The 25,759-nt window shown below is 39.4% G+C and overlaps 1 protein-coding gene across 1 annotated transcript in view; it reads left to right on the top strand.

Moving 5' to 3' along the window:
- Positions 1–25,759, top strand: part of AK7 (adenylate kinase 7) — a 1,289,119-nt gene that overhangs the window by 641,962 nt on the left and 621,398 nt on the right. The window contains exon 10 of the mRNA XM_044074647.1: positions 20,321–20,470. Within this exon, the coding sequence (XP_043930582.1) occupies positions 20,321–20,470 (150 nt within the window). The remainder of the gene's footprint in view (positions 1–20,320; positions 20,471–25,759) is intronic.

A 25,759-nucleotide genomic window follows, 5' to 3' on the forward strand; every position in this document is an offset into this window, starting at 1 on the left:
GGAATATACCCGATTCTTAAGTCAAAGTACGATTAAAGTTCATGAAATTAGTATTATTTCCATCTTTGATGTCAGCCAGAAGTGCTCTTCAGCACCCACAATGTGCCCAGTAATGACTCCTTCTGCAATTCGTACAGGGTTACATATATTGGTAACATATCTAAATACGATTGTAGATTCTTTTTTATAAAACCCATTGCTCCTACTACTATTGGAGCTGTCTGGATATCTTTCTTCCACATTGCTCTTGTTTTCGCCTTCAAATGGTGATATTTTATGACTTTGTGTCTCTCTGTACACAAGGCACTATAGTCACTGGGCATGGCAATTCCAATGATCAATGCTACTTTTGTCTTCTTTTCATCTACCACTATAGCCAGTTTTCTAGCATCTGTCTTTTGAACTATTGTTAACTGATGATCCCGTGTGATGTAGACTTCATCATTTTCTATGATGTTTTGTGGTTCATGTTTCCAGTGTTTTTCAGCCACTTCAATACCATAATGTTTGCACAATCCCCAGTGTAAAAGTCTTGCCACATTATTATGCCTTTCAGTATACAGTCCTTCTGCCATTAGTATGTCACAATCAGCAACAAGGTGTGCAACTGTTTCCAATTCTGTCATACAAAACCTACATTTGTCTGTTTCTCCCATATGTTCAATGGATTTTGTAAACCAACGTATATGTAGCACACTATCTTGGGCCGCCAATATTAACCTTTCATCTCTTGGTTTGAATTTGCCTCTCCTTAACCATTCCTGTGTTCGATCCTGATCAACATGAGGTTCTTCCAGAAGTTTTCTATACTTGCAACTATATTTATGCATTTTCCACATTTCTTACCTTCTCATCTGGTCCTTCACCTTATATTCTTTCTTTTGTTTTTTGGCACATTCAGCTGCTGCCTTATTTTTTATCTACTTCTGGTTAGATTTCCATTCCTGCTTTATGCCAATATTCTTCTACTAAACTAAGCTCTTAGATTTATTCTCCTTGTGTTTCAAAACCTTCACTACATTTGGGTCTTGTGAGGTCAGCAGATGTGTGTGCAGTTCCACGATTGCGGATCTATGCATGTAATCAAGGTTAAGGAGGCCCATCCTTCCTTAAGAACTGGGAATATATATATTTATTTATTTTACATTTGTTAACCGGGAGATTCCAACTGGAAACCTGGGGAGAAAAGCTCCGTGGGTAAATGACAGACTAGTAAGAAATTTATACATAACAAGCAAATTTTCATAGGAAAAATTAATACAAAACAAGCTTATTTTCATAGGAAAAGGGAAAAAAAATATAAATTTTTCACAATATTGCATGGGTTTACAGATTTGAAGAAAAAGAAATTTATATATAGCATGCAGATATACTTAGGAAACACATTATTCTATAAGATTTTATAGGTTTACAGGTGCGTAGTACAATCATTCTTGATATTGTCAGACATCTCAAACATACAATAGTATAATGTCTGAAGTATGATAGTACATGGGGTGTAGAGAATCCTAGGGATTGAAGTACCTTAAAGGGAGATTATGGATCAACTGCAAGGCATAGAGGTGAGAGGAATCAAGATAGTGGGTGAGGAGGGGGATAAAATAGGGGGTCAACAGGGGGGAGGCAGGGGCATTTCCATGAGAGTAGTAGGTGTTCTTTTAATAGTTTTTTGAATGTAGCGATTGAATTGGCAGGGCAGTGAGTTATGTAGTTGGGGAATAGCGTGTCACCTGCTGTGTTGTTGACTTGGTTATCTTAATTAGTCTTTTTTTGCTAGAGCGAAGTTGTTTGGGATTGGCTTGTAGTTTAAGTAGGTTGGATAGTGCTGGTGTTTTTTCAGGGAGTAGTAACAGTTTATTAGAGAAAGAGAGCTGGTGGAATGAGAGGAGATCTGGGAATTCAAGCCAATTGAGTTGATGTAGTGCCTGACAGTGGTGGGAATGGTAGGGGGCACTGGTAGCAAATCTGGCAATTTGATTGTAGCAGATGAGCTTGACCATTTCAGCTTTAGGTAGATTGGTGAAGATAGGAGCGGCGTATAGTAGTGGGAAGAGGAGGTGGGTTTGAGCTATGGTTATTCTAGCAGGTTGAATTAGAAGTAGTTTGTTTTTATAGAGGCTATCCAGTTTTCTGTGGATGTTTTTAATACTTTGGTTTATATGTAGATCGAACTTGAGGTTGTTGTCAATGGTCATGCCTAGTAGTTTAGCATGTGTGTCTGGAGAGATGATAATCCCATCTTTAGATACAATATTGAATGAGTTGGGAATTGGAGTGGAATTATTTTGTTTAAATATCATCAGTTTGGTCTTTTTTGGATTAAGTAGGAGGTTTTTGTTAAGAAACCAGGTTTCACTAGTTTGGAAGGCTTTTTGGGTGATAGTGAACAGTTCATGTGGATTATTGGCTGAGCAGGCTAATGTTCAGTCATCAGCATATTGTATAATGGTTGCTTCTTGGCAGATGCAATAAAGATCATTAATGAAGATGGGGAATAGTAGGGGACCTAAAATGGACCCTTGTGGGACTCCAGTGGTAACCGTGAGGATAGGTTATTGTCCCATTGAACTACTTGGTGTCTACCTTGTAGGTAATTTTGGAATCAGGCTAGTGAGTGGTTGCTAAGGCCAAGATTATTGAGGGAGTGAAGCAGTTTAGGATGGTTGACCATATCAAAGGCTTTTGAGAAGTATAAGAATATGGCAGATGTAAGTTTACCTAGGTGTCTGTTTTGGTTGGGTTGGTTTGTAAAGGAGAGAAGGGCTGTTGTTGCACTGTGGGCAGGTCGGAATCCATGCCTGGTGGGAGAAAGTAGTTGGTTATTAAGTATGGCATAAGTTGGTGGTGTATACATTTTTCGAGAATTTTTGCTAGAGGGGACAAAATGGCAATAGGATGATAGTTGGTAAGGTCAGTGGATGTGCCTCCTTTATGTAAAGGGATGATGTAGGAGGTTTTCCCGATTGATGGGATGGTGCTTTCAGGTATGGATCTGTTAAGCAGAATAGAGATTGGTTAGGCAAGCTTATTAGCAGCCAGCTGGAGGTATTCAGATGGCATGCTGTCAGCTGCTAGGGTAGTCAGTTTAAGTTGAGTTAGCAATTTTTTGACATAATTAGTAGGGATGGGTTGAAATTGGAAGGTAGTGTTAGGCCTGAGTGCAGACACGGGAATATTAGTGTTAGTGGGTTGTTGTTGAACTAGTTTGGAGATAGTTTTTTATGAAGTATTTATTGAATGAGTCTGGTATATTTGTGATTTCATTTGTGGAGGTAGGTGGGGGGTTACCGGGGTGAAGTAATTTATTTATTCCAGCCCAGAATTATTTGGGATTGTGTTGATGTCTTTTTTGCAGCTGTAGGAAATGGTTCTTTTTGTCCAGGAGAATAGTTTTTTTGTTTAATTTCTAAGTTTTTTGAATTGTTCTGTAGTAGCTGCAGTTTTTGTGGCCCTCCAGTGCTGCCAGGCTCTATTTCTTTGTGCTGTCTTGTTTTTAGTCTCTTTGGTGATCCAGGGAACTATATTCATTTTGAGTTTTTTGGTATGAGGTGGGGCATGGGCATTCAGAATTCATATGAAAGTGTTGTTGAATTGATTAACAGTGTAATCTAGGGGAACTTCTTTTAGTATGTTCCAATTTTGGTATTTTAGTTCAAGTTTGAATTTGTTAGGGTCAACGTTTTGTTTGTTCCAGATAGTTTGAATTAGTGGGGTAGAGTTGGAATGGGTTTTCTATTTTAGTAAGAAGTTGGGTTGGTGATCACTGAGGGTGTCTGGTAGGGCACCTGCTTGGTAAGGAGAACTGGTCTTGTTTATCAGGATCCAGTCTAGGAGACTTTCTTTGGTTTTATTGTTTCCTATCCTAGTGCTGGATTGAATAACTTGGGAGAAGCTATAGAGATTGATATGGTTAATGGGGTTAGTATTAGAGCATGAGTGCCAGTCTATATTAAAGTCACCTAGGATGATTGTTTCTTGGGTTAGATTAAAATTAACCCAATGTAGAAGGGATTCTAGGGAGGAGATATTATTGCCAGAAGGTATATAGCCTGTGATAGTGTTGACTGATTTTTTGTCACTAAGTTTAAGTTTGCTAGAAGTAGTTCAGAGGTATTGAAGGGAGGGATAGGAGAGTCAATAGTACAGATTTTAGGTTGTTTTTGTAAAGTAATGCTATCCCACCCCCTTTCTTGGATAATCTATCATTGCATAATACATTGTACCCATGCGGAAGGAATTCACTGTCGGGTGTAGTAGGTTTCAACCATGTTTCAGTTTGGGATTGTAGATCAGGGGAATAGGAGGATAACAAAACATGTAGTAGATGAACTTTATTGTTTATGCTTCGGATGTTTAAGCTTAGTAATAAAAGGCTGTTTTTTGATTGAGAGAAGGAGGATAGGTTGGGCAAGAAGGATGGGAAAGAAGGGGTAGATGTGCAAGGGTTTGGACCTGGATTGGGATGTATGTCCCTGGCTAGGATCATTTGATGGCTAATGCTGTGTAGGAGTTTGGACAGTTTGGTTAGAATGGTAATGTATTTATTTGTAGTAAGAGATCTGGTAGAGGTTGGGAGGACTATACAGAAGGATGGAGTGAGAGTTATGTGGCGGCGACTATTTGGGGACATGTATGAGCTGTAGTGATGGCTGGGAGATGGGTGAGAGGAGTTATGCTTTGATGGGGTTGTAGTGGTAGGATTTAGTATGGTTTGGTAGGAGGTCAGGTGGTGGGTTAGGACTAGGAGAAAGAGAATGGTGAGATTGTGTACATGGTAATTGGTTTGGGATAGTGTGGTTGTGCTCATAAAATGAAGGAGAGAGTGTTTAGGCTGAGGAAACAAGGAGATTGATAGCTGAGGGAGTGTTGTTAGAAGTGATTGGCTGAGACTGAGTGGGTGGAATGGTTAGGTATAAATCTAGATGTAGTGGGGGTGGGTGGTAAATGGGGGCAGGGTAGGGGAGCAGAGTGAGCCCGAGTGCAGTGAGGGCAAACGGAGCGGGGCTGCACCAAGAACAACAGGTAAGGGCTGGTTTCTGAAAAAACAATCAGTAAGCCTTGAGTGGGGAATGGTAACGTAAATATTGCTATTTTAAGCCATTGTAATAAAGAAGCAAATTGAAAAGAATTATGTAGTAGAGTAGGACCCAGGACCTCTAAGCTTTCAGTAGAAAGGGGACCTGGACTCTGGCTCAACAGTATTTACTGCTGGTACAGGAGAGTTCAGGATTATGTTACCTGCTTAGAAGGTGTAGGAAGATAGGAGATTGCTACCGGGAATGGGGCCCAACTGCAGATTCTCCTGGTCTGGTTACCGAATCTGCCTACAGATTTTACAGTGTAAAAATATGATCCTGTATGCACAAATATTAGTTGTTTCAGGCTGATCTCTTTAGCTGTTCAGCTTGCAGAGGTAGGTGGTTTGATTCCTGACACAGTAGATGCACTATGGAATGAAAAAGAATACACAAGGTAAGTCACAAGTAAAAGTGGGCTGGAGGAGCAGCTATCTGTTGGAAACAGTGGAATATATCAGGACAAATAAAAGACCTAAATATTACTGAAAATACCATGAGATTCACTGGTAGTAGTGCAATAACAGAATGATGGGATACGGTATATATGTTACTGCAATGGATTATATATGGATATAATCTTGGTATGCACTGATTTTTATAAATCATTTGGTGAGCATGAAGCATCCTTCTTGTTTTCCTGACTAATCTATCCAATGTGTTTTGGGACCAGTCAGTCACTCCAAAACTGTAAGTTAGGACAGGAAGAGCAAACTGGTTTATAGCTTGAATTTTGTTCCTAGATGTCAACGCTGTTTTCAGGATTAATTTAAGTCTTCTAAAGTATTCCATACTAAGTTTAATTCGCATTTGTTCATGTTTTATTTTTGATCCTTCATCAATTCCCAAATATTTATACCCTCCCTCTTGCTAAAGTTCTTTTATATCACATTCTTGCCCCAAACTGATGTTTTCTTGGTGCTGCAGTTTTCCCTACTTTAAAGGTTGCTTTTGCACATTTATCAAAACCAAATTACATTCTTATATCATCTGAAAAAGTTTTGATAACTTGCAGTTGTACTTTCAGTTCCTCATTTGATGAGCTATACAGTTTTAAATCATCGACAAAGAGAAGATGAGAAATCATCTGTTTTTCAGAGGTTCAGGTGCAAAGCCTAAGGTTGATAGCCAGGAGATGGGAATGTAGTGATCAGCTGGATCATGGCATTTACATATAGGCCCTTATTCATGTCAGTGGAGAAACAACCTGTAGTGTGAAATAAAGCAATGCACTCTTTGAGTTAGACCTGAGACCATGCAGGAAAATAATCAGGATATAAAAGTCCTGATATATGAGAGAAATTATTTATATATGAAAGATAATGGTTCTGGCTATGGGGGAAGATTAGAAGTGGGGCAGATGTATTTAAATACAGGAAGTGGGAAGTTTTTGGATAGTCGAGCAGGAGTAACTGACTTCCTTTTGGATGAATTATACCTCTCTGTACATCCTTATTAGTGCATGTTAAAGGAGCATAAGAGCATTTAAGCAGTGATTGTGTGCTATTATGACCCTGAAATCTTTCTCAGCATTATTTATGTGATGTCATGGTATGGCTTATTATTTATATAACACCAGTTTAACAAATTAACAGAAATACAACTCTATCAGTGGTCAGTTGTTGTCACGTGGTACACTTCAGCCTATATATTAACCTATAACAGAAGAATAGTAACAAATGAGGAGGCAGCCTCTAAAGACCTCATTCTTAATTAATGCAAATTGCATGCCAAATCTCCTTAATTTTACATACATTGCAAATAAAATTAATACAGATGTTTTTCTCTTTAAAACCTTTAGCCATTCTTTCTCTAATAGCTGTTGTTAAATTGACATTTACTGTTTACTTTTTGAACACTTGCTATCATATGGTCTCCATGGTATTCATAGCATGTTCATTTGTATGTTTTTAATTAAAAATATAGACAAGTACACATCTCTGCAGTACTCTATTACAATCTCCTCCTCTATCTTTTTCATGAACATCCCTCTGCCTAAAATCAAACTTCCTCCCACTCACTCTCTAGCATCTAAAACCAAGACTAAATACTTGACTTACAACCCATTTAATTTCAAACTTTACCAACTTCATGTAGCTCTGCTTCTATCAGGAGACATACATCCAAATTCTGGGCCCATCCATCACCCTACCATGCATAACTCTACCGCTCCCTACTTAATAAACTCATCCTCTCCAAACAAACATATTTCCTTTTACTCTATGAATGTCCGTAGTATTCTAAACAAAGTTAGTGAAATCCATGCCTGGATAGTGTTCCACACCCCTTATGTCATCACCCTAACAGAGACTTGGCTAAAACCCCAAACCTCTGATAAAGATATTCTCCCCCCTGGTTATAATTTACTCTGCATAGATCGCCAAAACAAAAAAGGGGGTGGTGTAGCCATCCTCTACTCCAACCACCTCACCATTACAAGCATTATGAAACCTATCCCATCCTTTTCTTCTGCTGAACTACTTACAGCTAACTTTAAAATAAATGACCACGCCACTATCACAGAAGCAGCCATCTATATTCCTCCAGGAGACAATATTCCTCTGCTTGAAAATATTCTTTCATACTTTTCTCAGCACATCCCCAATGAAACTGTCCTCCTTGGGGATGTCAACATTAACTGGTTAACTCTCAGTAATCCAAACTCTAATACTTATATTAATTTATATGGCTTTACACAGCTAATCTCCCAACCTACCCATACAAACAACTCTCACACATGTAGTACTCTTATTGACTGGGTACTTGTATCTAATCCTTCCAAATATCATAACCCTAAAACCCTACCAAACACCCTGAGTGATCACTCCCCTATAAAAGTGCTTAGGTTCACTCCCCACTTCTCAAAATCTCCTAAATTTATCACTTGTCGTAAACTCTCTAACTTCCATCCAGAAACCTTTAATGCCCTCCTGTCTAAAGTAAACTGGAAATTCTATACCCAACTCCCACTAGAAGAAGCAGTCCTAGCTTTCAACTCCACCTTCCTTAGCATCTTAGACTCACTTGCTCACCCTCGCAAAGTCCGAATTAAGTCCACCATATCTCCGTATCTTTCAAAAACCATTCGTACCCTTATGATAACTAGAGAAAAATTATGGAAAAAATGGTCACAAACTAAGCTCTCTGCAGACTTAGAAAATTATAAAGAACTCAGACATCTGACGAAAAAAACACATAAACAAAGATAAAAAGGACTTCTATAACAAACCTCCCACAGCCCTAAAATCTAATCCTAAAAAATTCTGGAACTCTATTAACCAAATATTACATCCCGGTAATCTTAAATCCCCCAATCTGTGCCCAGACAAGACATCTGAAGAAACTGCCACTATCTTCAATACCTATTTTATCGATGCAATATCTAAGCTACTGAACCCTAACCCAAACTCTTCTACAACTAACATCTCCAACTTTTCTGAACCTACTCCTAACACTATCTCCTCAAATATCTTCTCCCTCAAACTTGTACCTACTAGCTACATCAAAACTCTACTTTCTAAATTAAAACCATGCTCAGCATCAGCTGACAATATTCCTTCCACTTTTCTTCTACTTGCAGCTGACTCTTTTGCTCTCCCTGTATCTATCCTAATTAATCAAGACACACAAGTCCAGAAGCCCAAAGTAAAGTATGACAAATTTAATATGAAGTAGTTTTCGTCGCTGCCAATACAGCAACTTCTTCAGATAAAAAAATGAAAACTTACAAGTCATACTTAAGTACTAAAGACATCACATGTTAAAATGTATCACATGTTAAAATACAACGTATCAAACCAGAACAGTGCACACACACACACACACACACACACACACACACACACACACACACACACACACACGCACGCACACACACACACACGTCAATTTCAAGCTAGGTGTGCTTAATAAACAATATAAAACCAACTCGTACTACATCACCTTTTTAAACGTTTTAACTTCAGTAAACAAGTGATGTTACAAGCTTCATTAAGGCCTGGACTAGAGAATGCATTAAGTCTTAGTTGTCTGGCTAATTCGCGTTCCTCTAACAGTAAATTGACAGGCCCCCCCCCTACTATCAGAATGTATTTGATCTATTGCCTTAAATAAAAACGTATAGCCCCCACTCAAACATGAATGTCTGGCCAAGGAGTTGTCACCCTTGTTTTTGTCTATTGCATGAATATATTCATAAACTCTATCACAGAGTCTACATTCCATTTTCCCAATATAAAAAGCAGTGCAAGACGTGCACAAAGCAATATATACCACTAGTTTTGAGTTACAATTAAATTTGTACTTCAGTTCATACTTCCTCCCACTAATGGTAAAAGTCTTGCCTATATCCATAAATTTGCACATCTTACATGCACCACAAGTAGACATCCCTGCATATCTGCTTGAACACATTAATTCATTTCTTTCGAGTAAGTTTTATATTGTTTATTAAGCACACCTAGCTTGAAATTGACTTGTATGTGTGTGCACTGCTCTGGTTTGATACGTTGTATTTTAACATGTGATACATTTTAACATGTGATGTCTTTAGTACATAAGTACGGCTTCTAAGTTTTCATTTTTTTATCTGAAGAAGTTGCTGTATTGGCAGCGACGAAAAGCGCTTCATATTAAATTTGTCATACTTTACTTTGGGATTCTGGACTTGTTTGTCTTGGTTTTACAGTTTTGTTACATTTCCAGTAAGTTTCAAATGTTTATCCTAATTAATCACTCTATCTCTTAATCTAATGTCCCTTCCATCTGGAAACAATGCTACACTCTACCTATACACAAAGGAGGTAACTCCTCTGATATCTCTAACTTTAGACTATCGCTATCCTCTCCCCTCTCTCTAAAGTACTAGAAAAATGTATTCATATACAAGTTATGCAGTCTCTAATACAAGAAAATCTGCTTGCAGCCACTCAACATGTCTTCAGACCCAAACATAGCACCACTACAGCTCTATTATCCATCCTCAACACTGTCTCTGTAGCCATGGACAACCATAAGCTTATTTTTTGCCTATTCTCAGACCTCTCAAAAGCTTTTGACACTGTCTCACATTCTCTTCTGCTGCACAAACTGCATAACCTCAACTTCTCCTACTGTTGCATTGTTCTCCAGCTACCTCACTGATAGATCTCAATCAGTGAGATGGCCCTCTGCACTCTCCCCTCCTCTCCCTCTAAAAATGGGAGTACCTCAAGGGTCTGTCCTAGGGCCTTAACTTTTTAATATCTTTACCAATCAGCTCTATACCTTCTGTCCTCAGTCATCTTTAGTGCAATACGCAGATGACTCTACAGTCATCACCACAGCCAATTCTCCCTCTAAGCTGTTCTCAGCTACTCAGGCATCTCTTAACTTAGTTGAAACATGGCTCTCCAACAACCAGCTCATCCTTAACTCTAGAAAAACAAAGCTGTTACTCTTCCTACCTAAAAAGTTCAACAATATTAAACCCTCCTTCTCCATACAGTCCCTTAATAACACTCCCATTCAGGTAGTATCCAGCACTAAGCACTTAGGCATAACTATCGACGATCAGCTTAAATTTGACTTGCATGTTAATAACTGTATCAAAAAGACTCACTCAAAACTGGGGCTCTTTTACTGTAACAAGAAATTCCTTACCTCTGAAGCCAAGATTACTCTCTTATCTACCTGCTACCCAGTCTAACGTACAATTCTTAAATTCTCACAAGTCTTAACTGAGCACTCCTGACCAAACTCGAATCTACCTACAACAAGGTTGCTAGATTTCCTGCCCAACAAACCTACAAATCCCATCACTGTCTCTCTTTAAAACACCTAAACTGACTTGAATTACCCCACCAGCATCTTCTCTCTCATCTCCAGATCATCCATTCTGTCCTATACCAGCCTTCCTACTGCCCAGCACTGTCCCCTCTCATCTCCCATTATTCTTCCTCCAGACCTCTCCAAAGCTCTAACCAAGACCTACTACAAATCTACAAACCCAAGTCTAAATATGGATGCAACATGTACAGCTGTCACCCCACTATTGCCTGGAATAGGCTCCCACTAGACTTCAGGACCCTTAAACATCCTAAACAATTTAAGACAGCCACCAAAGAGCACATTAAAAGTCACTGGTCCTGCCACTGCACTCTCCCTCCTTAAACATCCCATACTTTTCATACCTTATTCTACTTTCTGCCCTTAACTCAGTCTTCTCACTAGCTCTGTCTAATCTTCCTTGACTACTCTTTCTACTGTCTTCTAAAATCTATTAAGCAAATTGCCTCAGAGGAACATTCTATTGTAATTGTCTTGCCTTCATGTGCAACTGCATTATGATAAAACTGGGTTTTTGTAACCACTTACCCCAAAAACTATACTCATCTTAATGACATATTTCTTTTTATACATCTTGAAATAGTTTTGCTATACTCCTGATTATTGACACTGTATAACATTGTATTGCTACTTAATGCCTTGTAATAATCCTGTAACATTGCTGTTTAATGCTAATTTATAATGAAAATTGTATAATATGTTGGAACTTTTCTCCCCGGGCCTCTGCTGAAAAAGGGCTCTTCAGCTCAGTCGGACAATCCCGGTCAACAAATGTAAAATAAAATAAATAAATAAAATAATCCATTCCTTGCAATATTATGGAAACCATGTGAGATTACATTTCCAAAGAAAGATGGCAATCAACTGTAAAGTAATTGCTTTGAAATAGCTAAGAATTTTGCAAAGAAAACAACAGCTGGATTTTTTCAAAGCAGTGCAGTTTGGTTCTTGGCTTGAGTGCCTTCTGTGTGTCATCGGTACATATTGCTTGTGTTTGTGTAGGCTTTTGTTAGGTGCTCTGACTTCCTGCCACATCCTAAAGTAGGGCAATATGTGAATTAGCAGTCCTTTAACTTATCCATACGTGTGGATGCTGTTTGAGAACTAGTATGTGTTTATGTGTTTTTTTATACCCTGCAATGAGTTGGTAGCCTTTTCAGGGTGAGTTTTACCTTGTTCCCACCGAGTTCCGGGAGAGGTTCTAACTTACCCATGACCCTGCTACCGGAGTAAGGGTTAATCAGAGAAGGAATAAGTGAAAGAATGAATACATATTAAGAGTTGTAAGGATTCCCGGTGAAAAATGCAGTAATAAAGGCTGACAGATTCTTGATGAAGCAGATGTGATTCACTGGGTGCTGACTAATTTAAGCAGGTATAATATGATATCGGTTAACAGTAATATCAAATCAAACTTGATTAAGCAACAAAAATGTCTCAGTGTTAACCACTGCAGTTTTTATAGTCTGTTCAAATCGTATCATAAGAAGTTACCAGTGGTATGCCCTAGGGCCCAGAGTTGGGTCCTTTCCTATTTGGCATCTGTTATTCAGACCTTCAGGCCAACACACTTAGGCCTATAGTTATCTAAGGTTTGCAGATGACTGCAAATTGGGTGATGTTACTTAATTTTCCATTGACTCACAGTTGCTGTAACATGGTTTAAACAAAGTTAACAACTTGAACAAGGACAATGGCCTCAAATTAAATATGAAAAATGTGATAGAGTTTACTTTGTTAAACAAAACATTTTCCTGCACTGTATAGGAGATGCACCCTTCCAGTCAAACAATGTTGTAATGTATCTAGGCACATTTGTTCATCATTTCTTATCTTTTGACTATCATGTTCCCCCAGCAGTTCAGGAAGTTTTCTAGCTGACTTATATCATTGATAAAGGTATCTTTTCTAGACTCAAAGAAGCCTTAATTATCCTTTATTCATATCTCATCAATCCAATTATTGAACGTAGTGTTGCTAGTGACATGTATTTGTCTGTACACATCACTCTGAGGAACATGTGAGATCCCTTACTAAAAACATCACTGGCCTCAAACGTCTTAGTTATCAGGACAGACTGGCAGCCTGCTCTTTGTACTCGGTCTCTTTTAGACTTCTCCATGGGGATCTGTGTCAGTCTTTTGAGCCATGAAAGACTGCCCCACTTTGACCTCCTATTCTTTTACAGAACAAGTGGATCTTCAAATATCTCATTAAAGTAACTGAACCTTCATCAACAAATAAATAAAACATATTAATATGATATATTCATATCCCAAAGTATCCCCCACCTCTGAAACAAACTTTAGTTAAATGTCAAGCAAAGTAGCAGCATTGCCACCTTCGAGTTAGACCTAGATAATTGCCTTATACCCCCCCAGTCTATCTTGTGTTACCCTCCACTGGGCTGCAGGGAACCTTTGAATATGGTTTATTGGCTAGGCATGTAATGGTCTCAGACTGACTGTCTAATACTTACCTAAGAATCTTGGAAAATGAATGCATTTTCTTTTTAAAATTATAATAATTTTAAAATTCTGACACAAAACAATTGATTAGAGGTAATTCTCTTCTTTTATTTGAATATTTGCAGTAATATAATGTCCACAATATTAAACAAACATGCTAATATACAATTACACTGTACAAACAAAAATGCTTTTCAAAATGAATATTTTACTTATCATATGTAGTAAACTCTAAATCTAAGTCAGAAGTGTTCAAACATTCTGAAATACAAAATTAAAATTAAGCTTTTAAAAAAGTCTCAGAATTATATTTGTTTTAAAGTTTCATTTTTTAACTTTAGATCCATTATTAGTTTGCCCATCTTTTGTTCACGTAGTGCCAGGACAGGCTGTGGCTTGCCTATGACCCTAAACCGGATTAAGTGAGTAAACAGAGAATGAATGAATGCACGAAAAAAATACATTGCCAATTATTTATTAGGATTTGTTTTTGTAAGTGGACAAATATGCTTACCATCTCTTAATAAAACATACAGAAACAGTTTATAATAATATGTGCATAGTTTAATTGTATTTTTTACAAATGTTGTTTATTTGTTAACCAGTTAAGTGAACTGTCCTTCTTGTATGCTTTTTATCATGATTGGGGCTGTAATAGTAAATATATGATAGTAAATATTTGAACACTTTAGTGTAGCAAGTCAAACAACATGGTTTTGGAAGGTTGGAGGATATTAACTGGAGTATTTATTTTATTTTTTCTGTTATGAGTATAATGCCACTAGACACACACGTCTTTTCAGGGATAACCCTAGAACGCTATCTGGTTACGTGACTTACTTACAGCCATAGAGTAGGCAGGCGAAGACGGAAATAATCAGACAAAAGGAACCTGTGGGTTTCAAATCCAAGACTTCTGGATAAAACTCATTAGTTTGTCATTATCTTAATCCTGTGCCCTAAACTGCCATCAAAAACCCATGCAGACATAGACTCAGTAACTGGAGGTAAGAATTGAAATCTGGACCCTAGAGTCTTGAGGCAGTGATCTTACTCATATCACTCCTGGTGCCATTATACCTTCTCATGATGCAAATGTGTTTCTGCATCTGCCAAGGAAAGCTATCATGATCAGTGCTTGTTGAGGCAAATGCATGGCCTCAGACCAGCCCAAACATTGCCATCCTTGCTCTGAGGGATTCTTGTATAGGCACCCCTATTCCACCCCCCTCCCTCGAGGACTGGCATGCCCATCTCCCCCTTGACAGCCCCAGCAGGTGCTGATAATGCTAATTAAGTATGGGCTGTCAGAGCCCTGTCCTGCCCAGTTAACAGAGCTGGCCATGACTATGCCCTTTTTAATATAACCCATATTATAAGCACAACAAACTACTAAATAATGTGCATTTTTTGTCAACTAATAACATTCTAGGTGCTATGAGGGGTCTTGGCTTCACCTTGTGACAGTGGTTAAGTTTCCCAGCTCATAAGTTCATAGGTTCTTAGGTTAGTACTAAGCTAACTACCCTTGCGAGCCATTTTAAGCCTAGCCAGTTATCCCTTGTGAGACTCAAGACCTTGTGTTTGTAAGGCAAACACCTTAACCATTAGGCCACCCTCCTAACCCTGTTACCACATCAGTGACACATCTGTCCAAACTGGCACAGTTATTAGAGACCTGGGCATGTATCTTGACAAGACAATGTCATTTAACCATTATGTGTCCACAATAGTTTGCATATCATTCTACCTTGCCCAGTTAATCTCTAACGATATCTCCAGTAGGTCAGAAGAAGTCATAGTCCCCATTACTCATCCTTTATTGTGCCTCTCATTGAATACAGTGACTCATTTGGCATATACCTCCTCATTCATCTTGCCCATCTTGAAAGCCCCCAGATACTCATGACCAAGAAAATCAGAGGGGTTAAGTCTTACAGCTACCCAGATAGATTATCTGCCCTACAGATTCTTTCATGGTGGCCTAAGCTTATCCTTTTATGTCACGAAAGACCTTGCCCTATTTGATCTCCTTCATGTTTGTAAATTATGACTCCATAAGGAACCTGCACCATGGACCTTCATCTCCATACGTAAATAAATAGGAGTCAATGGCAGGACAGGTGTTTAACACATCGCATTCCTTACCTTTGGAACTGGCTTCCCATACTTGTGAAACAAGTGGTAACCTAGCCACCTTCAAGGCGAGTTTCAACAACTGGATGGGATTTCATCACTGCACCCCTGGAATAACATGTCCAGCTCTCCTTGAAAAGACTGGGGGCACAATTTGAGCATAATAAACACAAAGTTGAGATACACTGTGTTATTAGGTTAGGCTTCTATATTGTTTTCATGACAACTTGCCAAGTATCTGCCTGTGAACCTTTGAATCTATGAACGCAGTTCTCGCCATAGTTTTCCAGTACAGGTCAGATTTCTGAGATGCTGAACTTGCATTATGAAGAATAACAGTACTATATAAAATAAAATTCTTAGCGACCCATGGTTAATTGAATATGGCAGCCACTGTAAAGACCTTATTGATACAGGGATTAAGAAGACAGGATGAATGACTACCTGACCCCCAAGACATAGGTAAATGCTGGAAGGGTCTACAAGGAAAATTCTGTAAATACCACTAAAAGGTATTAAATTAAAAAAAATGTAACATCAGCAGTGTAATGTGATATTTAATATACACAGAATACTGCCTAGGTCCCTGTTATTGCAGAGGTTGGGCTTCTTTCTGTAATATAAATGATCTTGGAGAGGCTAAAGTCTTAGACTTTGAAAGTGGTGGCTTGGAGGGAACAGATTTAAATATATAGAGGCCAGCTGATCTGTTTCTGTGTAAATGAAGGGGATCCTAATATAGTGGCTGCAAACCAGGGAGAAGCCCAGCAGCTCTCTGATAATATGGAAGCATATAAGACTCGTTCCTTTGGAGCAGAGGGATAAAGCTCTGACTATAACTCAGGTGACCTGAGTTTTAGTGGCTTTGTCATCCATTGGAATTGGCATGTGGGGAAGAGCAGAATGATAAAGCTTAGTCTGCTTGGTTCTGTCACAGGGGAGGGATTGGGAACATGTGTCTGTGTTTGTTATCATGGTTCAGAGACATGGGATCACATGGAAGATGCAGTTTACAAGAGAAGATAGTAGGGATGATTGATTGTGTTGCATGTAGTGGCATGGGTGTACATTGCAAAGGCCATCTGCATGCTAAACCCTTGGACATAAATGAACATGTGAAGAGGACGACGGTGCTTAGTAGAAAACCCTGATTCCTCACTGTGCAGATAATAGCTGACATTCCTGGCCCATGCCCCAGGGAAGGAATGATTTGAAGGGCTGTCACCAAAGAGAATGAATAGGTTTCTAGAGTAGCCCAGCCAGAATATGGAAGCAGGTAAATCTCCTACTGTGCATTCATGGGAGCATGCTGCATGTGTTTGATATCTGTACATTACTACGTCCCACCAACTTACTGATCTTTACTGTATCACCACCATCTAGTTGACTTTACCACTAATGGGATACCTTAAAGTAAATTCAGTCTTAATGTACATTTTTTTGCAGGGGATTGGCTCCTGTGTACCCCCCCCCCCATTGTAGGAGCTCTGCCTCTAAACTCTGCATATGCAAATATATAATCTCTGAGTTTTCACTGACTCAGAATAAAGAGAAAAATATATTTCCCTTTCCTCTGACATGTTGAGTTCTCTGAAATTACATATATAGAACAGGAGTGTGGGGTACTGGTCATATTGGGAGGCTTGCAAGAGAATACAGCTTGCTTTGACAAGCTTGGCATCAATCACATCAAGGAAACCCTTTCCACTTGGGGTGAATAATATTAGGCACACATTTTAAATGTCTAACACCCACTAACCTAAATGATATGCCATCTTTCATTAAAGAGAGCACCCAGATTAACTGTACTTGTTAGAGTACAAAAGCATATTGATTAAAAGTATTTATTTATTTATTTACATTTGTTGACCGGGAATGTCCAACTGGACGCATGTCCATTTTCAACAGAGGCCCGGGGAGAAAAGCTCCACAAATTAAAATATTACAGACATAGTTACAGATGAAGAATCTTAGCAATTAAAATATTACAAACATAGTTACAGATGAAGAACATAGTACATTCAGTAGATAACTAGCATCTGTTCCATCCACGAAGTCATAGCAGATATTAACAATTGTCACAATAAGAAGTTACTAATGTATAATAAGTAGATAGGCATGGAAGTATCAGAGCTTGCTGTAATCAAAGCTAGTTTGTGGGGTGGAAGAGAGGTAGAGGGTAGATGGAGTGGGAGAAGTTAGAGGGGAGAGTTACAAGGGCATAGCCAGCATGTTTTTAGGTGCGCTTTAAGTAAAGCTGTGAAGCAGGTGCATGATGGTACAGAGGTTATTGTGGGGGGGGGGTTCCATAATTTGGCTATAGCGCTGGAGAATAGTGCTTTTCCAGCAGTGTTATTGGCTCTAGTAACCTGTAATTGATTTTTCTTGCTGGGTCGTAGTGGTCTGGTGGTAAGATAGGGTTGGAGTAAATTCTGGAGGGATGGGACCTTTAGATGATGGTTTACTAGTTTGTGGGTGAGTGTAAGTTGATACCATTGAAGGAGGTGAGGGAGTTCTAGCCAGCCTAGTTCAGTATGTGAGAGACAGTGGTGACTGCGGTAGGATGCCTCGGTGGCAAATTTGGTGATTTTGTTGTAGCAGGTCATGAGTTTATTTAGATTGCATTGCCTTAAGTTGGTATATATTGGAGAGACATAAAGTAGGGTGGAGATAAGGTGCGAATTTGCAACTGAAATCCTAGCTGCTTTGGTGAGGAGTTGCTTATTTCATTATAAGGCTCCTAGTTTTTTGTGGACTTTTTTTATGGTCATGGATATGTGAATGTCAAATTTCAGATTGCTGTCTATTTCAACTCCTAACAATTTGGTGTGATCTGTTGGGTGGATAGTACTGTTATCTTTTGCCGTGATGTTAAAGTGAGAGTTGTTTTGAGTATGTTTGGTGGGTTCGAAGATGAGGAGTTTAGTTTTGTTTGGGTTGAGTATTAACTGGGCATCGGATAGCCAAGTTTCAACAGAGGAAAAGGCATCCTGTGTGACCTTTTGCAGTTCAGGTAGGGACTGGGCTGAGCAGATGATGGTTGAGTCATCTGCATATTGTATGGGTGTGCCATGTTTGGTGGCAGAGGCTAGATTATTGGTGAAAATAGAGAAGAGTAGGGGTCCAAGGACGGATCCCTGGGGAACACCAATAGAGACAGGTAGTTGGGGTGATACATCATTTTGCCATACAACGGATTGCTGGCGGTCAGACAGGTAACTCTGAAACCAGTTGGTGACTGATTGAGAGAAGGATAGGTTATTGAGTACAGAGATGAGTTGTTTCTGTGGGACCATGTCAAATGATTTAGATAGGTCTAGGAAAGTTTTAGAGGAGAGATGGCCATTGTTTTGATGGTAAAGGATAGTGTTAGTAAAAGAGAGTAAGGCAGTGGTGGTGCTATGGTTTAGTCAGAAACCATGTTGAGTATTAGAAAGGAGGTTGTTAGTAAGGAGGTAGTCTGAGATTTGAGAGTGAATGCATCTCGCTAGTATTTTGGAGAGTGGAGATAGAATTGCTGCGGGGCGGTAGTTGGTTAGTTCTGTGGAGGGGCCACCTTAGATTGGTTAATCAAGATTGATACTGGGTAGGCTAGGGCGTCAGCTGCAATTTGTAGGAATTCACTTGAGAGGTTGTCTACTGTTAATTTTGTGGGTTTAAGTTTAGTTAAGAGTTTTCTTATGTTGGAGGTAGGAATGGGAGAAAATGAGAAGAGTGTGGGGAGATTACTGGGTGAAGGTGTGGGGGGTGTAGGGGAGGGGGGTTATGTTGTCTAGATAGTGACAGTATGGTTTGTGAGAACTGTGTTTACTGAGGTAGCAATATTTTCTGAGGAGTGAGGAATGTTAGGTGGAGGGGTATTGATTTTATCTGGGTGGAGGATGGAGTTTATGGAGGTCCAGAATTGTTTGGGGTTGTGTTGGGAGGAGTTGAGGGCAGACTGGTAGTATTGGATTTTGTCCTGCTTTATTAGCTTTTTGACTCTATTGCGTAGTTCTAGGAATTTCTGTCTAGCTGAGGGGGTTTTGGGTTTGCGCTAGTGTTCCCAGGCTTTATCTCTGTTTTTCATTTCTGACCTAGCGGTTTTCTGTAGCCATGGGGAGGGTTGGGCTTTGCTTCTGGTAAGTCTTATGGGGGCATGGTTATTTAGGATGCTTAGGAAGGTAGTATTGAAAAATTGGACTGCTTCATCTAGGCTGAGGTAATTTAGAGGGTGCCAGTTACATTCTTTGAAGAGTGAGATGAATGTGATTGGGTTAAAGTGTAGTTTTTTATGTATTTGATGGTAGATGACAGGTTTAACTTGGTATAGCTGTTTTTGAGTAGGAATGTTGGGGAATGATCACTGAGGCTATCTGATAGACAGCCTGCTATCTAGGACTGTGGAATCTTGCTGACTAGTATCCAATCCAGGGTAGTGTGCTTGTTGGAGTTTTTATTTATTCTGGTTGGTGACTAGACTAGTTGGGTGAAGCCATGAAGGTTTAGATGATGGGTTGGATGGTTGCCGCGACAGGAGTGCCAAACAATATTGAAGTCACCTAAAATTATGGTCTCTTGGGGGAGATAATGGGTAGTCCAGCTGAGGAGGTTTTCTAGTGGAGGTATATTTTGGCCAGGTGGGAAGTAGTACACCACCTCCTTCCTTTTCTTCATCTTTATACAGTATTTTGAAAATAGTTGTAAAGTCTGATCATTAATTAAGATTGGCTGATTTTTGTCAGGACATCTAATGCTGAAAATTGATTTATCTATTATGTGCAGCAGTTACTTGAGTTTTCAGACTTCACTGAAAATTAATACATTTCCTTTCAGCAAAATCACATTGACCATTTACTGGTGAACTTGCAAATGGAGGCTGTTTATATAAAGGAGAACTTCAACATTCGCTGGATGGCTGATACTGGCTTTGTGGAGAACGTAGAAAAGGTTATTAAAGAATATAAACACAGTAGAAGATTATTGGTAAGTTTTCCTTACAGACTGGTTAAAAAGAAATGCATAATGCTGTCATTCACAATAGCAGTAACTTAAGATAAGTAGCAGACCTGACTCAGTATTGGGTCAGCCAGCATAAGTGTGATAGATGGGCTATCTGTCTGTTCTTCTGTTTTAAGAGGATGAGTTGTAATGCTTATTTCTTGCTCAATAACTTGTGTAGGGGATCATTACTAGACCAGTTGTGTATAATGAGCACTTACACGAGTGCATGGATCATGCTATCCCTAACAGAACCAAGATGCTATCCTCCAAAAAAAGGAAGACAATCTGGTGGTCTTCTGTCATAAACAAACTCTACAACAGAAGAAAGAAACTTGCAAAAAAGAGTAAAATCCCACGATTGGAGTTGGTCAGCCTCAGTAAGAAGCTGAGATCCCTCATAAAATCCTCCATAGCTAGTTATGAAAACAAAATCCCCACTGATTCTAAAGACAACCACAAAGCATTCTATAGCTATGTCAAGAATCACAATGGCAACACTCAGATCTGCTCTGAGTTACAGCACAATGACAGTAAATATACAGAACCAAATGATATTGCCAACATCCTGGCAGATAGGTTCATTGCTAACTTTACCCCCCCTCTCACCCCCTAAAGGGCCCATCTTTATACCGGAAGAATGCAAAGTTCCTGTAATCACAGCTGCAGAGATAAAAACTTCACTTTCCAAAGCCAAGAACACAGCATCCATGGGACCTGACAACATCCTAGACTGCTTTCTACATGAACTGCAGAATGAACTGGCACCCCACCTAAGTACCATGTTCAACCATACATAGCCTCACCACAGGCTTTGTACCCATTGAATGGCACACCACGATGGTTATCCCACTCCACAAAAGGGGGGGGGGGCAACAGACCCTGGGAACTACTGCCCCATTAGCCTGACAAGCCTGGTCTGCAAGGCCATGGAATGTATCATCATGGAACTCATAAACAAAGACATTGGAGATCTCCAATCTCTGGACCCCACACAGTTCGGGTTTGTAAAAGGCAGATCATGCCTCCTAAACCTGATAGACTTCTTTGAAGTAGTCACCAAAGCCATAGATGAGGGTAAAGTGGTTCACACAGCCTATCTAGATTTCGCCAATGCGTTCGACACCATCCCCCACTCTGGAATTATAGATAAACCCACTAAACTAGGTATAAATGCCTATGTCACAAGATGGGTTGTCAACTGGCTTACTGACAGAACCCACACTGTGAAAGTAGCAGACTCCAAATCAGATTTCAGACCAGTTACAAGTGGAGTACCACAGAGTTCAGTCCTGGGTCCTCTCCAGTTTGGTATCTACTTCTCTGAAGTACAGGCTAACACAGAAAGTCTTTGGCTAACTAAATTTGCAGATGACTGCAAACTAGGAGCCATAATCAAAACTCCTAATGATGTGGATATACTACAAAAGGGCCTCACTGAGACAGATGCCTGGTGTCAAAGCCATGGTCTCAAGCTCAATGCCAAAAAGTGCATTGTCATCCCCTTTGGTAAAAACTCTGTACCCATGAACTACCATAGAGGCGGTAGTCTACTTAACACTGAAAGTGTGATAAGAGACCTAGGGACACAAGGGGACAGTAGTCTCTCCTTTGATAATCACATTGTCACAGTGGTCAGGAAATCCTTCTATGTGGCACACCTCATCACAAAAGGTTTCTCATCCAGAAAAAAAGAGGTCATTGTTTCCCTCTACTCATTACTCATTACACCCATTATAGAGTACAGTGCCCCTTTTCGTATGTACTTCACAAGACATCTACAACAACAGGAAAGGCTGCAAAAATACCTCACAAAGAGGATTACTGGCCTCAAACAGATGCCTTATGCAGACTGACTCAAAAACTCCAGCTTTACTCAGTCACATATCGCCTACTCAGAGGCTATCTCTGCCTAACATACAAAGCTATGTCAAACCGAGAGCTGTTGGACATGCCCCACTTAAAGAAATCCCAATCCCTCTGAGCTACACGCTCTAGGGACCTAAACCTTGTCACCACAATAAACTGAACATGCTGGAGTGATATATTCCTGTCCCAGAGACTTCCCATACCCTTGAACAGACTACCTATCTATGTCAAACAGAGCTCCTCATTAGCACTCTTCAAGAAAAATCTTGATGACTGGATGGGTAATAGGAAATTCACCCCGGGGATCACTTCTGTGGTTCTGCTTGACAGGGGCACAGGAAAATTTTTTTCTTGGGTGGTGAAAGCCAGGGTACCTTTTTGGCTAGGCCTGTATAGGCCCTAGGGCCAATAGCCTAGTACCTACCTATGAACCTATGAAAAAGGCTACAGTAAATGTTTGGCATGCTGTCCATGTAAATGAGTAAGATGGTAGCATCACTGTACATCATGTAATACATGCTTGGCATACTGTGCACTTAAATTAGCATGTTGGTAGCAGTGGCATCATTGTACATCATGTAATACATGCTTGACATACTCTATACCTAAATTAGCATGTTGGCAGTACTGGCATAATTGTACACCACGTAATACAGGATTTGCATATTCTGCACCTAAATTAGTATGTTAGCAGCACTGGCATCATTGTACATTATGTAATACATGCTTGGCATACTCTGCACCTAAATTAGTATGTTGGCAATACTGGCATCATTGTACATTATGTAATACATGATTGGCATATTCTGCACCTAAATCAGCATGTTGGCAGCACTGGAATCATTGTACATCATGTAATACATGCTTGGCATACTCTGCACCTAAATTAGCATGTTAGCAGCACTGGCATAATTGCACATCATATAATACATGCTTGGTATACTCTGTACCTAAATTAACATGTTAGCAGCACTGGCATCATTGTACATCATGTAATAAATGCTTGACATACTCTATACCTAAGTTAGCATGTTGGTAGCACCGGCATCATTGTACACCATGTAATACATGATTTGCATATTCTGCACCTAAATTAGTATGTTGACAGCACTGATATCATTGTACACAATGTAATACATGCTTGGCATACTCGGCACCTAAATTAGCATGTTAGCAGCACTGGCATCATTGTACATCATGTAATATATGCTTGACATACTCTGCACCTAAATTAGTATGTTGGCAGCACTGGCATCATTGTACATCATGTAATACATGCTTGACATACTCTATACCTAAATTAGCATGTTGGCAGCACTGGCATCATTGTACACCATGTAATACATGCTTGACATACCCTGCACCTAAATTAGTATGTTAGCAGCACTGGCATTATTGTACATCATTACCTAAATTAGCATGTTGACAGCACTGGCATCGTTGTACACCATGTAATACATGCTTGACATACTTTGTACCTAAATTAGCATGTTGGCAGCACTGGCATCATTGTACATCATGTAATAAATGACTGGCATACTCTGCTCATAAATTAGTATGTTGGCAGCACTGGCATCATTGTACACCATGTAATACATTATTTGCATATGCTGCATCTACATTAGTATGTTGGCAGCACTGGCATCATTGTACACCATGTAATACATATTTGGCATACTCTGCACCTAAATTAGCATGTTGGCAGCACTGGCATCATTGTACACAATGTAATACATGATTTGCATATTCTGCACCTAAATTAGTATGTTGGCAGCACTGGCATCATTGTACATCATGTAATACATATTTGGCATACTCTGCACCTAAATTAGCATGTTGGCAGCACTGGCATCATTGTACACCATGTAATACATGATTTGCATATTATGCACCTAAATTAGTATGTTGGCAGCACTGGCATCATTGTAGACCATGTAATACATGCTTGGCATATTCTTCACCTAAATTAGCATGTTGGCAGCACTGGCATCATTGTACACCATGTAATACATGCTTGACATACTCTATACCTAAATTAGCATGTTGGCAGCACTGGCATCATTGTACATCATGTAATATATGATTTGCATATTCTGCACCTAAATTAGTATGTTGGCAGCCCTGGCATCATTGTACACCATGTAATACATGCTTGACATACTCTATAACTAAATTAGCATTTTGGCAGCACTGGCATCATTGTACATCACGTAATACATGCTTGACATACTCTACACCTAAATTAGCATTTTGGCAGCACTGGCATCATTGTACACCATGTAATACATGCTTGACATACTCTATACCTAAATTAGCATGTTGGCAGCACTGGCATCATTGTACACCATGCAATACATGATTTGCATATTCTGCACCTAAATTAGTATGTTGGCAGCACTGGCATCATTGTGCACCATGTAATTCATGCTCGGCATACGCTGCACCTAAATTAGTATGTTAGCAGCACTGGCATCATTTCACATCATGTAATACATGCTTGGCATACTCTGCACCTAAATTAGCATGTTGGCAGCACTGGCATCATTGTACACCATATAATATATGTTTGGCGTACTCTGCACCTAAATTAGCATGTTGGCAGCACTGGCATCATTATACATCATGTAATACATGTTTTGCATATTCTGCACCTAAATTAGTATGTTGGCAGCACTGGCATCATTGTACACCATGTAATACATGCTTGGCATACTCTGCACCTAAATTAGCATGTTGGCAGCACTGGCATCATTGTACACCATGTAATACATGCCTGGCATACTCTGCACCTAAATTAATATCTTAGCGGCACTGGCATCATTGTACATCATGTAATACATGCTTGGCATACTCTGCACCTAAATTAGCATGTTAGCAGCACTGGCATCATTGTACACCATGTAATACATGTTTTGCATATTCTGCACCTAAATTAGTATGTTGGCAGCATTGGCATCATTGTACATCATGTAATACATGCTTGTCATACTCTGCACCTAAATTAGTATGTTGGCAGCATTGGCATCATTGTACATCATGTAATACATGCTTGACATACTCTATACCTAAATTAGCATGTTAGCAGCACTGGCATCATTGCACATCATGTAATACATGCTTGACATACTCTATAACTAAATTGGCATGTTGGCAGCACTGGCATCATTGTACATCATGTAATACATGATTTGCATAGTCTGCACCTAAATTAGTATGTTGGCAGCACTGACATCATTGTACATTATGTAATACATGCTTGGCATACTCTGTACCTAAATTAGCATGTTGGCAGCACTGGCATCATTGTACATCATGTAATACATGCTTGGCATACTCTGCACCTAAATTAGCATGTTGGCAGCACTGACATCTTTGCACATTGTGTCTCTCCATTTCTTCAGAAAC

This window comes from Protopterus annectens, chromosome 6.part0 (genome assembly GCF_019279795.1).
Source record: "Protopterus annectens isolate FY-2018-M chromosome 6.part0, PAN1.0, whole genome shotgun sequence".
NCBI lineage: Eukaryota > Metazoa > Chordata > Ceratodontiformes > Protopteridae > Protopterus > Protopterus annectens.